At 42.3% G+C, this 17,918-nt stretch overlaps 1 protein-coding gene across 1 annotated transcript in view; it reads right to left on the bottom strand.

The window, feature by feature from the left end:
• si:dkey-91m11.5 (PH_BCR_vertebrate and RhoGAP_Bcr domain-containing protein) overlaps positions 1 to 17,918 on the bottom strand; it is a 31,496-nt gene that overhangs the window by 10,462 nt on the left and 3,116 nt on the right. Inside the window, exons 2-9 of the mRNA XM_035638972.2 lie at positions 6,561 to 6,742; positions 5,145 to 5,249; positions 4,051 to 4,236; positions 2,920 to 3,027; positions 2,626 to 2,686; positions 2,467 to 2,519; positions 2,234 to 2,374; positions 115 to 236 (exon numbers count right to left, since the gene is read on the bottom strand). Of these exons, the coding sequence (XP_035494865.1) occupies positions 115 to 236; positions 2,234 to 2,374; positions 2,467 to 2,519; positions 2,626 to 2,686; positions 2,920 to 3,027; positions 4,051 to 4,236; positions 5,145 to 5,249; positions 6,561 to 6,742 (958 nt within the window). The remainder of the gene's footprint in view (positions 1 to 114; positions 237 to 2,233; positions 2,375 to 2,466; positions 2,520 to 2,625; positions 2,687 to 2,919; positions 3,028 to 4,050; positions 4,237 to 5,144; positions 5,250 to 6,560; positions 6,743 to 17,918) is intronic.

Genomic DNA, 17,918 nt, shown 5'->3' with positions numbered 1-17,918 from the left:
AAGAGACGGATTAGAAATTATAACTTTTATCTGCCACAAACAGTTCCATTAACAAGTTTAATGGCTGTTTGGGTGGAGTGATTCTCATCCAGCTGGACGCTGACCCAGACTCACCCTGCGGCCTGTTTCTTCAGCTTGGTGCAAAGCAGCAGGTCAGTGAACAGGAAGACGTGACGGAGTTTCCTGGAACCTTCAACCAGCTCCACCATGAAACGATCCCTCAGCAGCTGACGGTTCTGCCCACGGGACACAATAAAACCATGTCATCAACTGTGAGAGAACTGAGGTACTTTCAACTATTACGGCACCAGATGCAAATTGATGCAATACCAGGAAGTTGAAAGTATAGTATCTAGATAAGCTGCATATCGATGCTGTATCTTTAAATGATTTAATATGGGGTTCACAAACTATGCTTTTATGCTGATGTATGCACATGCTTGGAATTATTGTACGGTCTGTGGTGATATTACTGCTTTTAGATGAATGCTATCCTACCTCACAGAAGAACTAAACAACAAACAAAGCAATAAATCATTTAAGATGCCATCAAAACAAGGCAGTAAGTGTAAGCAGGGCTCCCACTAATATAATGTTGCATCTTTTCAGTCAATTTAAGCCTCTGATACTGTGTTTTTTTTAACTCGCCTAACCTGAGATCCGAGGTAGATGTGATGACACAAGCCCTTCCTGCAGCAGCATGCATCTAAATTCTCTGTCTTTTTGACCTCAGGGCTGAGGCTGTTTACAGTGACACTGCCCATGTGAGACTTGGCCATCCCACAGTAACCACAGTCTGACAAAAACAAGGAAATCACTGGAACATGGTTTTCCTCTGCACACTCGGTTTTAGCTCTGGTTGGATATAAATGTGTTGCTGGGCCACGCAAACATGTTCACTACTGTCCTGGCTTCAAAAAGAGGTGGCCGGGTTATATACGCTTATTGTTTTCTGACACAGACGTGACCACAAATAGTCAATTATCCAATGGAAAAAAACAAGAGCTGCCACCACACAGCGCCCACACCCTCCTGACACTGGAATCTGCTCCTGTTTTTTTATGCACTATGAGACATTGAGCGCTGAGGCATGCACAAGAGATGAAGCTAAACAAACTCGTGGGTTTAAATGGACGTGGTAATTACAGGCAGCGATGGTGCAAAACATCAACAATGGATGCAGGTTTATTCAGGGGCTGATCACATGCTACAAAAAAAACCCTACTTTAAACTGATTGTCATGGTCTGGCTTGTTATTTGTCAATGTTCCTGCAGGATTTCAGACTTCCCAGACAATATACAGAAGAATGTTCCCAAGAACTTTCTTTGATTTAACATCCCAACCCGGTGGGCTGGGCCAGTTCCAAGGAAAAACAGAGGAAGTCCTCAGTCAAATCATCTGAATCAGAGCCTTGAGATGCGTGCTGCTGAGGGGGACCGAGGGGTCAGGAAGCATGGTTATGTTGGTACACACCCAGTGTAGAAGGCTAGTTGGGCAGAAGTTGAAAGGGCATCCTGCAGGTCATTTCTGGGAAGCAGAGTTGACACTGTGGCAGGAAAGGATGGGAGTGAACACAGAAGTAATTGACGGGTTTTCCTGGTTAGCGACATGGAACCCCTCGACTCCAGTGTGAGCAGGGCTTTGTCACGAGCTTCCCCTACTCTCCACTTCCTTCTCGGCTAAAGCAGACATGCTGAGATGAGTCAGCAACAACCTGACTCACACTCAGTTTTATTGCAGCTTCCAGAAACCTTGTGCTCAGAGCTTTTTACTGTCAACAGTATAGATACGATAGTAGATAAAAGAAGTTAGTGAAACCCATATTGGACAATATGAAACCATATAAAATGTGGGACCAACACCAGGAGTCAATATGGTGGTGCCAGGCCTCATTCCTGTGCCACCACACCATCCAATCCACTGGATATGTCCTTTGGCAAAGGGAGCAACTGATCGACAAAGGAAACCGGCTGTACATTTTCTCAATTTATCCTTCTTTGAGCGACATTCAATCTAATAGAATTGGTAAATTACCCGCAAACCCAGTCACAGCTGGCATGGAGGAGATGCTGACTCTTGTTAATTTATGTACCAAAAACTAATTTTATTTGCATTTTGTTTTGCAGCGTTGAGCATTTTTAAATGCAAAAAGAGGCTTTATCAACCCAGAGCCCCACAGTCAGTACAATTCTGAGGTGATATACATGAAGTGTCTCATCTTGCCACACTGACCTCTCCCTTCTTGACTGTCATGGACTGCCTACGCGGGGTGATCTCTTCATTGATACTGGACAGGAAATTCTGTGAGATGCGAAGGGCATCTTGTAATAGTGGATAGTCTGGGTGGCTGGAGTGCGTATGCTTCAGGAGGTCCTAAAATACAAAAGGTGATGACAAAGTCAATCCCGAAAACTCTTATGCAGGCAAAGTGCTGCTCCAGATTTTGGTACGGCACACTGACTTACATGCAGAACAAGTGTGCTGCGCATCACTCTGTCCACAGGTTTGTAGAGAAGAGCTGTGGAGGAGGGAGAGTGAGCTCAACAGGCAGAGTCACAGCTCAACTACTTATAACATATATTGATTAATGTGGAGGCCGGCCATTCATTTCACTCAGTACTTACCTTCCAGTGAATTTTTAGCCGGCTGGTCTTTGCAGTCCTTTGTGCTTTTGACCTTGAGATTCTGGCAGGAAGATAACACCAGAAGAATTGGTGAGAAAGAAATACCCTCATTAAATCAGAGCAACTGCCCCACAGTGCAATTAAAAAAATCAGCACCACTATAAAGGGCTGCATGGCTCTTTACACTGTGTGGAGGACTGCTGAAAACTGCTCTGTCATCACTTGTCCCGGGCAGCTGTACAACATCAAACTCTCGCCGGCTGCAGTCCTGCTGTGTGTAGCGTGATTACATACCTCAGATATCTCGGCAAACTGAGCGTTTGCCTGGCAGCACTTGTCGGCCGTCTCCACAGCAACCTTATAGTTATCCACAAATGCCCGGTACATTCCAAGCTGGCTGGCCTACAGGGCATAAGTAGAGTACAGATAGATTTTACTTGTCCATGTACGTCACTGTATGCTGTGCTCAGCCTCAGGCATGAGTTGGCGTACAAAAGGAATTAATACAATTCAGTGAGATATAATGTAAGCGCACATAACCATATATATATCCATGCACTGTATGAGGGTTAGGGTTTCCGTCTTCATCCAACAGCAAACACAGAGGTAGCTCTTATTCAGCAACCTCCTACAGAGCATTTTGTTCTCCTTTACTGCTTCTCATGTGGCGTAGTGAGGCTTTTATCTGGCCGGGAGATGACTCCAAGCAGTCTACTCATGTGTGCAGTGCAAGATCTACTGAGCATTACTAACAGCCAAAGACTCCCACCTTTTTTTACCCAGAGAGTCTCCGATCTTTTAATGACCATTAATGATCAAGGCATGATATTTAAGGAGGGCTATAATTAGTTTCTGAAAGTTACTGACTTGACGAATGTTGGTCTGTTTGATCAAAAACCAAAATACAATTTGATGCTGTGAGGTTCCATGTTATTTGATGCTGGGTGTTCTTATCCAAAGGAGGATTTAAAGCAGCAGAAGGGATTGCCTTGCATTGCTTAGCTGAGTGTGGTTACTAAACGGTTAGGAATAAAACAATAATCACAACATTTCACTCATATCACCCCCTCAGGTACTTTGTATTCAATTGCTCTCAAACTCACTCTTTGTTTCCTGGTGGTATGCTGCTGTGTTCAAGTGGAAATACAGGTTTTTGATGCTGTAGCTCTAAAACATTGTCATGACATGTTTTCCTTCAATATTACACCTTGAAATAATTCAACCATAAGAAAAAATCTAAAATGAAAACTTTAATTTTAGTAGGTTAGGTATGGTGAATTATATTTGTGTTGATATAATTGCACAACATAAATGGCTTCCCGTGTCAGTGCTTTACCGGACAGCACATAGGACAGTTCTTCACATACTCAACTTGTAGTTACAACGTGTTTCCTTCATTATCCTGCTGTAACGAACACTCCATACCAGTTTCTGGAAGAGGTCGCCCACACACTGCTGATGGCTCCAGTCCTGCACCCGAGGTAGCAGGGCATCGTAGAAGTCTTTGTGGATCTCATGAAGCTCTGGTACTTTGAAGAAGATGGTCTCAATCTGCTGAATGGTCAGCATCGGTTGGGACGTTGTGGCCGCGGCCTTCAGAGGCTTCATGGGCTGAACAAATAACGATGGTTTAAAAATAGGTGTACTTAATGGAACGAAAAAAAGCTAAAAAAGACTGCAAGCTTATCTTCAACAGGAAACCCGTGCCAGTGAAATGAAATAATAGCACAGTTTAAATAACTTTTACATGAGCTAAGATTGCTAACGTCAGCTAATGTGGGCTGACATGTCTTACCAGGCCAGCGCCGAAGCAATAAAGCCCCTGAATGTATTAAGTTGTGCAGGGGTGTGTTCCTTCTTATTCCAAGGTTATAAATCTCACTTGACACAGTGTCTAGTGGAACTAGCAGTAGTCTCTAAAATCAATTTTTTTGGGGGGGGTTGCTGAAATAGAATTAGAAAAACAGCAAGCCTTGGTAAAAGTGAGCTTCAACTCTCACTGAGCAGCAGCCAATGTGACTCCTTAACATATTAAGGACAATGGTGAATCCTAAAATGAACAGTGGCACAAAAGAAGAGTCAGAAAACCGACCCAACAATGTCAATAACATACCAATATCTAGCAAAATTAGGCCAACAAAATCAGCTAACAATAGCTAGCATGAACTGCTTCCCTCCAGACCAACGCTGTGTTGACTTGACCGAGGGTGTGTTTAATGATTTACGAATTCACATTTCCAATTTAAGTAAGAGGGATAATGAGTTATTTCTTCTTTTGAAAGATATACATGTCACAAACTGACTCATTAATGTCAGTTTAATGACAATAGCAAAGGTTTGCTCACTAAAGTTAGCCCACATAAGCTACAAGATCAAGTCAGGCTGAGGTAATAGCATGCAATGCATTGCGTATCAATTGAAATCGTGAATATACAATAAACAAGTTGGTGTTTATTTCTGTCTACCCTAACAGAGCTCAGAAATAGTTTTTTTGTTTGTGTGTTATAAGGTACACATACGATCAGTAGGGCCTCCAGGTGGCTGAGGTAGGTCTCCTCACTGGCCAGGATTCCTGACAAAACCCACTTTCTCATCTCCAGCCCCTTCTCCTGATCCAACTCAACCTGTCAGCACATGGTGGAGAGAGCAAACAATTGGCAAACATGAACCGATGTTGACATGATATGATGATGATATGATACGTATGTGAACTGTAATTCTTCAATAACCCTCCCACACACCTCTGCGAGCCCCTTCTTCAATAACCCTCCCACACACCTCTGCGAGCCCCTGGGTGCAGCTATTATTGTTGTTGTGGGATTAGGACGGAGCAGATTTGATTAAACTCTGTGGGAGTTTGAGATTCCAAAAAGCTCGCACCAGAGACTCAGAGTATATTCTAAGGAAGACAAATGTGTTTCTAGTCCAGGAGTTGTTATTCCAAAACAGGTCAAATCCATCAGTCACCCTGGTGCGATGTCAGTAAGAAATGCAATGGAGCAAGAGGGGCGGTATCAAGCTCCCCCATTATATTAGTTATATAAAGAATGTTGTGTGACCCCTCCCCACACCAAGTGTGTACATTAGAGGATGAGAATACCACAGATTGAACAGGAACACATCTGAGGGGAAATGGAGCTAGGTCTCTTTTTAACATCTGTTTGCCCACAGCATGTTTGCTGAGCATCTTTTTCAGCAACGCCCTGCGTCATACTGAAAAAAACGCTTCCATCTGGTCGCTGTATGGTGAATTCAGTCGGCCTCAGCTGGAGCGGCTGTTTGAATGCCTTGCTGAAGGGCATTTCTTCTGTTGTTGTTTTTTCAAGGGACACATGAAGTTTACTCATCACGAAGTGTACCAATAAGCCTGTGAAACCTGTTGTATAATGTCTGCTGAGGCTCTGAGGAAGTCTGGAAAAAACAACCCTAATGACATCAGCAGTGACATCAGGAGAGTCTAATGAAAAATGTAGTCAAGGTGCATGATGGAAAATGTAATGTTTTGGAACTTAATTGGAATTCCAATTAAGTAACTTAACCCAATTATGTGCCAAATGTAAACATATATTTTTTGTTTACAGTCTATTTCACAAGTGTAATGCTTAATAATTTGAGAGCACCTTTGAAAGTAATGTTTATTATTTGTTCTTGTTTGTCCTTGCATCAGACTGGCATGGGTTTGACACAAAAATGAAGAAGAATGTCAGGATTGACTTGGTACTGCTACACCAACACATAGACATTAGAATTACTAATGTAAGGCTCTTCAATGGAAACTGTTCAGCACAGAACGAAAAGCCATGGCTACAAAAAGTTTTGCAGGGTACATGGAGAAAGGACAGTGAAGCACAATGCAGAAGAGAAGAGAGAGCTGCAGCAGCGCTGTGAGCACAGAGAAACAGTTAACATTATTAACATTATTATAACAGAATTACCGAAAGCGTGGATTCCAGAGAGCCGGAGGACTGGGTGTCTCGGCTACTCCGGCTTTTTGAGCGGAGTCGTGGTGAGGAGGAAGGAGATCCAGTGTAGGACAGATGGTCGTGGCAGGGCTGGTGCACTTCTGAGTTCTCCAGGTCATATACATATGACAGAGGTGTCTCGTTGTATGCAGCCTCTGGGAGAAACAGTCAAACAAAGGACAATAGTCACATGGTGTGTCATTAAACTGTTAAGTCACTATAATACAGGACCAATGACGGTTTAAGTGTGTATGGGCTAACAAACCATTTAGAGTGTCATTAGGAATGACAAACAAAAACTGGATAGAAACCCCTATATGATAAAAGGTAATCCAATATACCACCATTGTATATAATATTGGTGGTATATTTATTGTTTAACTTTGGGTGAAACCGCAGCAGAGGTGTTGGATCAGCCACAGTGCTTTCATTGGAGCTTTTTTCAGTCACAGAAAGCTGCTGCTTTTTCTAATAAACCCACTGTACACTACATGCTCAGCACCAATAGGCAGGCAACAAGCTGGTGAACATGGAGGAAATTGGAAATTGGCAGCTAAAGAGGCGAATATTTCCTCAGGAGCTGGAGGTGGAGACCAAAACAGAGTGAAGAGGAGAGCGAAATTAGGCTTATATTTGTAAGGTGGCCAGACACATGGCTCCACATGAATGCTAGTGTTGCTCTGTGTCTGCTTGATGTGTAAATAGACAACTGTTGGTGAACACATTCACATCAAAATCTTTATAAGGTGATGCTGTGTCAAATGTCAGATTTACAGTTAATTTTTTTGCCTACACGAAGCAAAAAAAACACCACACAAACAAAAAATTTATCAATACTTCTCTGAGGCAGTGATTACATTATAATGTTGTATGTATGTAGAAAAGCTAAGTGAGCAGAAAGATCGAGGGGCAAGTCGGGGCCCTCGGTTAATTTTTGCCCAGGGACCCCTAATGTGTTAATCCAGCCATGACAGGAGTGAAATATGTTGTGAGTTGTTGCTGGCATTTCGCCTACACATTAAGAAGACATTAGTGTCTAACTGCAGCTATCATAAAAACTACAATAATCACTATGTTTTTTTCCTATCATTTGTCTCTATATCAAAACCTTGTTTAACCTTCATAAACCTGTGACCTACACAATTTTACCGTGCGGCTTGTGGCTTGTGCCAGGCAAGTGGATAAGTCTGGGGAACTGCAGCAGCAACACATGTGCTCTGCTCATGCCTGAGTGTCTCCAAGTGTTTTCAGGATGAAGCAGGATCTGAAAGGTGCTGCTGTAGCCTGGTGCAATATTCACTTTGTGCTTCTACCTTTCAGGTCGCCGAGTTCAGAGAGCAACACAGTTCTACTAGAAAATAAGCTAGATAAGTATGAAAAGGGCTTGTTCCGGTAATTGTAGTTCTAGTTTTGCACCAAGCTGACAATGAGCATGATGCGGAAAAACAAGTGTAACACGTGAGACATATATTATGTTTTAGACTTTTAGGACACCCTGAAGATGAGAATAAACAGGCTCTGCATCCTGTAATTACTGTCAGCCACCCCCGACTCACCAGGAACTTATCATCATTATTATCATCACCATCACCGTCAAGAATGTGGCAGTCAGAAGATGTAGAGCAGAAATCTCAAACAGCAGTAGTATAAAGTAAGACAGACACGTCTAGCAATGTGGAGTCAGGTATGTGAAGAAGAGGCTACAAAACTGGTACACCTCGGCTTAAAAACAGGACAGAGAGGACCCCGGAAATCGGGGGAGGATAAAGAGGCCAAGTCACCCTGGAGAGGACTGAAAGACAGGCAAACTGACAGGATTACATCTACAGAGATCGTGACAAAGGGACTCAAACACACAGACTGAGGATCAGCAGAGAGGCAGAGAGCTGCATTGACTGCTGAGGAAGAAACTACTGCAAGCCAATCAGCTGCTGAGCACAGGGGAAGTCTGTGTGAAAGGCCACTCTGTGCTCCAGTGAGATTATACATCAGGCCCAGCACTGGATGAATAACACATCCTCTCTTGGGCAGCAGCCTCTGAGCCACAAACTATCTCCTTCCAGGGGAAAGAGAAAGCGCCAGAGCTTGGGAAAACACTATAAACAAGAGTAAACAAGTAAAAAAGAGGATTTAAAAATTCATTCTGCAGTCTTAACATAGGGAGCCACTGGTGTCTTTTATGGGGACATTTTTATATACACAGAGCTCACTTGGCTGTGGCAGTGTGAGAAAGTGGACATCAAAATAGATCCTCAGTGTGCGCCGTTGTTCTGGCGATTACAAGGAACGCTACTGAGGAAGTGTCCGGGCAGGTCTCTCCGGAAAATTCAGCAATTCATCTGCTTTAGAGCGGAAACAGGCTTTCTGGACAAGGTCATCTTTTCACAAACAGCTACCTCTCCCAATCCTAAAACACACACAGACACAAACGCTCATCTATGGTCATGGCTTATCATATTTACATACCAGATAACTATGAAAAGGATTTACAATTAAATGGAAAGATTGTACTGTCTGTAAACCAGTCTGTAACTCAAAATGCATTTCTAGTTTAATTTTTACACTCTTTAGTTTCTTAAAAAACATTTCTTCTCGACTGATTTTTGCCACCACTCTTCTTTCTCTGTGTAACCTGTTCTCATGTCTTTTGTTTGCCCTGATTGTGAAAGACTTTGTAACCTTTGTAAAATGGGCTGAACAAACAAACCTGAGTAAAGACTGCCCTTTGAAACCACAAACTACCTGCAAAAACCCAAGTACAGTTTTTTAAATCTTTTTTAAGGCCAACACCAATATTGAGTTTAAAAGATATGACATCAGCACATTTTTTTTCACACACTTTTTGACATAATGTAATCTCTCTTTACATGTAAGCTTCAGAACAGCTTTTTCCAGACATTATATATGTCAACAGGCAAGGCCATGCGCAACATTTTTACAAATGATGGAAGTCAGGAGTCAAAATTTCACCAGCAGGACATTAGCCAACAAAAACCTTTTTGACCAGCTGTCCACCACCACCAATATCATTTTTTTTTTGTAATTCCAAAAATTCCAGTTTTACACTAACTTTAATTTTCCGGTATTATGGTCCAAATGTTGCTTCAAAGCCTTTTCTGCAATGCCAGATGTGTCATTGTGATTGAAGTCTCTTATAATTCATTGACTTAATTTGCCTGAAACAGTGACATTTGAAGAAATATTGTCTAAAACATCCAAACATCCATAAAAAAACATCAATCATAGAATTTAAATTCCTGTTCAGATCACAAAATCCCTCATATTTCAAGACATACAAACTAAACGTGTTACATGTTAAATACAATACAACCAGGAGGACATGGTTGTCCTAACCCTAACCCCTCAGTCTCAGTAGTAGCTACAGACTTGTTAACGGATTGAAATTCAATCCAAAATGCCTTTTCAAATCATATAATTTCACATCTGTCTTATTATGCATCAGCCTGCATATACGCTATGAAGAGACAACGTTGCTTGTGATCATTTACAAAATACAAAGTGTCACACAGGAGGGTGTGGCAAAGTAGTTTTGGCCATTCAACAATCTGTCCTTCCCATACCCAACCAGCAGCAGCTTAACATGGTTTCAAATTTGCCACATAGCTGTAATGAATATATTCTAATGACATTATATAAGATTGCTGAGCCCAGCAGTTGCGCTTGCTATGTGGAGCCATGGATCAGGAGGAAGCTGATGTTGCTTGGGACTGTCTCTGAACTCTGTAATCCTGTGTATTTCAAGAACTTCATCTGACTGTATTCCCACAAGCGATGGTCTTATAGAAGTCAGATTACTGCAAATCATTAAAAAAAAGATCCATTTTGGTTGAAATCACCTTTTAACAAACAATACACAGTGTTTCTGCTTTTCCACACTACCAACCTGAACACAGCACCTACAGATAGAGCTCAAGGACATAGGGAGTTGGGGAAACAACTGGCTCCTGGCTCATGAGACACCTCCCTGCAGCATGCAAACAGGTTCAGAAAACAATCACAGCAGTTTGATGAAGGGATGTTGGATGTCCTATTGATGACAAAGCAAAGACGCATTCATGGCCCTAATCCTAATCCACAGAGATAAACAATGGCAAACAGAGAGGGAGTGACAGATGTGCGGCCAAGACAGCGTCAGATCATCAGACTCACTATAATATAAATAATCATGTGGTCTTACTTCCCTACACAAGGCCAACACTCAGAATCAAGAGACCAAGAGGCTATGGGCTGCTTTTATGAATTCTTGTGTTTTTCAAATGAGATTGCCATCACCATGTGGCATGGACACAAAAGCAGTGCTCTTCACAGAAGGACATCTACATATGTTGAGGTTGAGCTTGCTGTTGATTCTGGAAATAATCACCCAACCAGTTTTCAAAAACAAAAATCAAAGTGAAAAGGTCAATGGATTTATTCCCGAAATAGCTGGAGTTAGAATAGTTGCATCCATAATTCCCTATTTCACCATTGGGAAATGGCACAATGCCGCCCAGCCTCACACATTGAATGATCTATGATCAGTGTGTTTAAATAGCTCAAGGGGGAGAAACCTCCTGTTTGTAATGCTCTGACAAAGAGCACTTATTGGTCCCCTATACGAACATATTGACCAGCTTCACAAAGATCAGCCAGCTGATGGACAGAATTTAAATTGCAAAGTCACAAAAATAAGCACTACATAGCAAATGTGTTGATCGATCCAGCACAGAAATGGCTGGAATTGAAATTTAAGCAACTATAATTTACCACAGAGAATAGATGGCACAATGAAGGGCAGCCTTTCTGTCACCTCTCTAATGGCTGTATAGATCTGGAGAGGAAAGTTGCACGTTTGGAAAAATAAAGCAGCAGAAGATGCCAATGTGAGATGTTAAAAGCTTAGCACCACTTTATGGCTCCAGCAAATGGATTCTTCTCCAGACTGTGCGGTCACTGGGGAAACAGCGGTGGCAGGGAAAGCAAATAGAGGTAAACCAGTTGAAGGGTGATGACACTAGATGTAGTGACATCAGACAGTGGCCCTTTTTGTTTTCCTCACTTCATGGCAAGTGGAAAAATCTTGACAGATTTATCTGTGATGAATTTCACAATGACTCTTAATTGATATTAGGTCTTCAGACCACAAAGGGTCTACCTGAATCCCAACACAACTGAGGTGGAGCTCTTCGTCCATCCCAGCGGACCCTGTATGGATGAAATGTGTCACTTTTCATCCACTTTTCGTCCACTGGCAGGAAAGAATGCTCAAAATAGATGTTGCAGAGGGTGAGATTTCCTGTCATTTAGTCCCAAGTGTGGGTCGAGCATCGGAAACCAACGTTTCCCATGAAGCAATTCCACAGCATCTTCTGTAGTCCCGCCTTATCTTTTTCCCACCTAATGTGGGCAAGGCCCCCCGACTCTAATTAGGTTAGGTTTAGGCAAAGGAATGATGATTGGTTATGGTTAGGGAAGTATATCAGGGTAAGCCAATCAGAGCATGGGTAGAGCATTACTCATGCCCACTATTTGTTATGGAGGATTTCTTTTAACAAGATATGTTTCCAGCCATGTTAGCAACTCCGTGAGGCTGTGCTTTGAGCTAAATGCGAACCTCAGCACGCTAACATGTTCAAAGTGACGAGCTAACATAATGGTCTTTGTTAAGCATTTTAGCATGAAAACATTTGCTAATTAAACACAACATAGCTGAGGCGGATGTGAATGTCATTAGTTTTACAGTTAATTGGTTATTAACCAAAGTATTGGACAAATTGAAATTTAGACGTGATGATGGCTCTAGATGAAAATCCAGGGGATTTCAGGGAGTTATTACAATCTGTCCTAATGGGGGCATGAAAATCTGTGACACATTTCATGGCAATCCATTGTTTAGAATCCTTTGACTCTAAACCTCCACCTCATGTTGGCACCAGAGGTCAAGTCAGGGGATAACCGAGGTCAGCAAAGTTCATCCTCTGGGAATAGTGGATGTCTTAAGGGAATCTAGTGCTGGACTGAACAACCAACATTACAATCCCTCGAACATGGCTAAAAAGTATCATTCTCCAAATCCGAACTGGGATCACTCACATGATGTTTCTCGCGTAATTTTCTCTGGAAAACCTTTGTGGTGTCTTCCAAAGCCATAGAGGACACCGAACAAGTCACAGGCTGTGTAGTACTCACCCGGATTAGAAAAGTGATGTTGACATTTTTCATTTATTGAGTGCCCCTTTAACCTAATACTGTAACTGGTGCATCTGTTTATATCATGGTTATGTGGTTTGGCAAACTGTAAAAATATTTTAGCCAACACATCATCATCACATCCTGGCTCATCTAAAGTGTCTGCTGGACTGAGGGGCCCTTTAAACCACAAGGGCCGGTTAAGGCAGCGAGGCCCACCAGCACTCGCCTCTGATCTGTTGTAGGGCAGCCTAAAATTAGTGCCAGTCATTGAGCAGTGTAGGTCAGAACTGGCCGCCCAGCCCAGCACACCTACTAATCAGTGTGTGTTGAAATAGCTCAGGGTGGTCGGACTCCTGCTTGTAGTGTGCCGCAAAACAGAGAAAATCAAAGCCCAATAATTGTTCCAGGCTGTGAAAATAAACAGACAATGGAGCACACGCACGCTTTAGTTATACGCATAACGTACGCTTATTAGGTTTTTATTTTGGTGAATTATTCTGATCTCAATAATGGTTTGAAAAGCTTATAAAGTATCATGGTGCCTGGCCAGTTTTAGCCTCAGTAGTTTTATTGCGAACATTATCAGCAAGTGATGAACACATTCAAGAAAATTTAAACAGCCAAATGAAACACCACAGTGACCTCCAGGTGTGATCAAATATTCATTTGCATGTCTGAACCGGATTAAATATTTGTGAACACACCTCATCTGATGAGCTTTAATGTGATTGGCCAAGATGTAATCTGCCTAGCAACACTGGTTTAACAGCACAAGTTCGCTTTTAACAAGTTGGTTAATTAAGGCTACCGGTGTTTAGGCTTTGTTTTGCTAAGCTACAAAACGTAGGAAAAAATATCTCCTGTGGCTTTGGAGAATCTTATTCAAATCTCAGAAAACATCTCCTGATGATCAGGGTTATCTGCACTTGAACATTAGATCAGAATAGATTTGAAAATGTTCTTAATGCCAAGTGGGGAAACTCATTTGGCACCAAACCCAGCCATACAGACAACAAGCAATACAGACATTGCATTTGTAAAACAAAAATAAATTTGCGTGCACACAAATAAATAACACAATAAAAAGCCACTTGAGATAAGAATAACGGCTGAAAGGTGCTATAGATCCAGGTCACATCTAAAAATAAAATCTGATTGCTGCTGGAATAAAAGACCTTCTGAGTTGTTCAGTAGAGCACCGAGGCATCACTAGTCGCTCACTCAATGAGCTTCTTAGCCCTTTAAAAACACTGCGTAAAGGGTCCCCTTTAAATTACAGGACTGTTTTTAGTTTGGCCCTTGTTCTCTATGATGACCTCAAGTCTCACTGATCACTGAGCCAGCGTTTTTGATAATTTTATTGATCCTGTTTTGTCAGAGTTGCTGTGGGTGCTGATTAGGACTTTACAACAAAAAGTTTGTATTGCTGTATGTACATATGTGTGTGTGTTTATATATATATATATATATATATATATATATATATATATATATGGACAGGACAGACGGGCAGGAGTAGCACAACCTCACTTTCATTGACTGAAAATCAAATGGAGGTAAAGCTAAAACTAGGAAATAATTTAACAACTGTGTGGTAATGACAGCAGAGTGTTCACAACCCAACTCAGACACATGAGTGATTTGCTCTCCCAGCAATCCGAAAAGCGAAGAAAAACATTTGGAAATACCTCAGATTTTTGATTCAGCAGACCGTAAAGTTGTAGAACCTTAAAATAAAGTCTTTGCGAAAGCTGTGTGAACTACAGTTAGTCTGAAGTTTCAGCATCAATAATCAGAGGCCACATCTTGACCTGAACTCCACCCGAACAGCAGACATCTTGACTCATATTTTACACCACCGTGGGTAGGTACTTAAATCCTTTAAAAGGCATGTTTATGTTAAAATACATAAAAGTAGTTTTGTCTCTCGTTGTATTCATTTTATTTCTCACATAATGTGAAAAAATATATATTTTTTTAGAAGGAATAATCAAAACATAATTTTTTGCTGATTTTGTTAGCAATGTAAGGCAATAGATATCAGGATATATTTGCCTCTGCTGCTATGTATATATATATATTTTTTTTTAATCTGTCCCTCTCAATGTAACACTAACTTTATGGAAGCACAACAATTAACCACTGGTCTGTCCCTTTCAATGGTTAAATACAGCCAAATATGGGAATTTAGTGTTCAGACTCACATGCCTTTCACTCGTACTGAGAGTGTGAGAGAACATTTGGACTAAAACAAACTCTGCTGGCCAGTGACACAACAAGCTCCGCAGGTCAGGCTGTTGTAAGAGGGGTGAACTCATACAACACTTAGCATTTCATTAGCCGTTTCCACCCTCCACACCCCACAAAGCAGCTGAGACATTCCATAAACACTTGGCCCGACAAGCCAGCAGCACAGAGGGCCCTTTGAGTGGGACCAGGGAGGGGAGCCGAGATCGCAGGACCAGAGGGCTGAGGCCGAGCACGAGGGAGGATCACTGAACCCAGGGAGGCCTGCGGGCTCATAAACATGCCAGAGATTTTTTTTTTTCTATTGAGGTTTATCCAGGGAAACGTGTGTGTTAGTATGTGGTTAGAGGAGCTCATATGGAAATCTCGTGTGAACAGTCTTGCATAGTTTATAAATGATTGTTTTTTATCTGTATTCTCGTGGAGAGAAACCGAACAAAAGACCATTCATGGCTTTTGCTGTGAGAGCAGCTGGCCTGCCGTACTGATGGCCTGCCAGCTTTTGACCACTTTACCCAGTGCACTGCGCAGAAGGAACAGGTGTCTCACACACACACACACACACACACACACACACACACACACACGCAGGCGAACTTGGCTGCCCACGAGAGCCGACAGCACTTCCTCTGGGAGGCCTACATTTACTCCAGGAGAGGGAGAGGCTGAATTCTTTAGTGTCCTTGACCAAGAAACCTCAGATGTTGGTGTTCAGGTACAATGATAGGCCTTGTCTGAGCTTCCTCGAGGAACCTCAAATATTCATGAGTCAGCAGTGACGGCCAGCCACCGATGTGACTTCTGCTGAGGCAGCTAGCAGTGCCCACATCTGGACTGAGGCCAAGGCATTCAGACACACTTCATCACCATTCAGACAGACAGACAGACAGACACTATTTAATAATGTCACCACCAACCCAGTCAGACTTGTTCACCTGCAAAAACTGTGCCATATCTTGGCTACAGTGAGCTCAGCTAATCACATCCAATGACACAATCTCTGGATTTGTTTTGCAGGGGGATTATGATTATACTAATGTGAGATTTGTTATTTCCCTTTTGGTCAACCTCTTGCTCGACGCCCTCTCACTGTAATACATTAAACATGAGACAGTCTGCATGCCCAGGCCCCGCTTAAGCCACAAAAGAAAGCTGTAGCCACAGGCATGTCATAGCCATGATGATAATTAATTATGGCAAAATCGACCCATCAGAGAGGTGGCCTCCTTAAATCCCCACAGCTAATCAGCAGCTCTATTCACAGCCGGCCTTGACAATTGGCCTAGATAAACCAGAAATGAGGAGACAACATTTATTCTGCTATTGATAGAAGAAGAAGAAGAAAAAGCTCCGTTGAGACATGTCAGATTTAAACTGGCCATTTCACGCAGCGATGCAGCCGAGTCGGAGCAGGACAAGTGTGGGTTTGTTTGTGTCAGTTAGTAGGTGTCTCTGATGATAAGTCGGTCATTTTTTTCCCAGGCAGAGACTGACTGCCACCGTGCCAGACATTAAAACTCACATAAGAGCAACAAGAACAACAATGTTCCATGACAGGTCGCAGAACTATAAATACACACAACGAGTCTTATTGTTTAGAAAAGCTGAAAATGGAAGTATGGCCACGAACATGTGTACTGTACTATACAGTTTATGAAGCTGTGTCTAATAGTGACACAGTGCATAGCAACTTCACAACACTGAGATTAAGTAAGCTTACTGCTTAAATACAACCAAAAAAAAACTTTCCAGCTGCTCCCTAAAAGTCACGAACCACAACAAAGAGCAGTTTATTGCAAAAACTTGCCTCAACCATCCCCCCCCCCACGCTTAATCCAGCAACGTGCACAGTAATGTTATTACAACATCAGAAAATAAATCCAGACTGCTGGTAATCCACAAAACACGGTCCACAGGAGGCAGCTGTGCCATCATTGGCGACAAGTCTCTCGTGGACAAGAGCTGCACCTCAGGGTCTGCAGCATGGTGGTTTGGAGAGAAGGTGTTGAACCGGACAGGTGTTTTACCAAACAGGGAACTCCACTGATTTTACACTTAAAGACTCAGTTAACTGGTTACAGCCGGAACCAGTCGGAGTTCACTCCTGAACACAGGAAGCTATTGTTTGTTGGTCAGGCAAAACGATAAAGAGTCAACTTGAAAAATGCATAATAATGCCAAAATGTATTACTTGTTTTCTGAGAGGATGAGAGAGCGCTGCGCTGATGTCATCAGGGTAAGCGGCAAACATTTATAACAGAAGACCTGTGTTACAAACTGGGAGCTCGAAAGATGTCGACATTTACCAGGGTGAGAGGGTATAAAATATGATATTTGTTGCATTGTGGGGAAAGTGGGATAAAATCGGAATATCTTTCTGCCTTCGCTGCTTCAATTATGACCATCGCTGCTTCAATTATGACCATTCTTTCTGTGAATCTGCTATCAGTTATCTTTCTGCACAATGTAGAGAAGAGGAGGCTTTGAGTGTGAAAGAAACAGATCCAGAACCCAGATCGAATGGATTTAGACATCTCAGTCATCCGAGCAGCATGCTAGCGAATACTTCATGCTGATTATGTCATGGACTATCTGCTTGTTCGTCACATGCTTTGTGTCAGAGGGCTTTGGATTGGATCACTTTATATAACAACACACTATTCTGCTCATCTGCTTAATCTGACCCACAGTGGATAACACGTTTTTTTTTTTTTTTTTTTGGGGTAGAGTCGGACAATTTTTTTCAGCTGCAATCCTAATGCGCACGCTGTATCCCAATCCCTCTTGGCATGAACGTTTGGCCTCAACCAGCAACAATGTGTGTCCTCGTGTGTCACACACTTTGACAAACGTCCTCCGCCAGAGGAACACTGAGCCCTGCCTCGGCTTCTG

This window comes from Scophthalmus maximus, chromosome 3 (assembly GCF_022379125.1).
Source record: "Scophthalmus maximus strain ysfricsl-2021 chromosome 3, ASM2237912v1, whole genome shotgun sequence".
Lineage (NCBI taxonomy): Eukaryota > Metazoa > Chordata > Actinopteri > Pleuronectiformes > Scophthalmidae > Scophthalmus > Scophthalmus maximus.
This window is presented reverse-complemented; position numbering and strand designations above follow the sequence as displayed.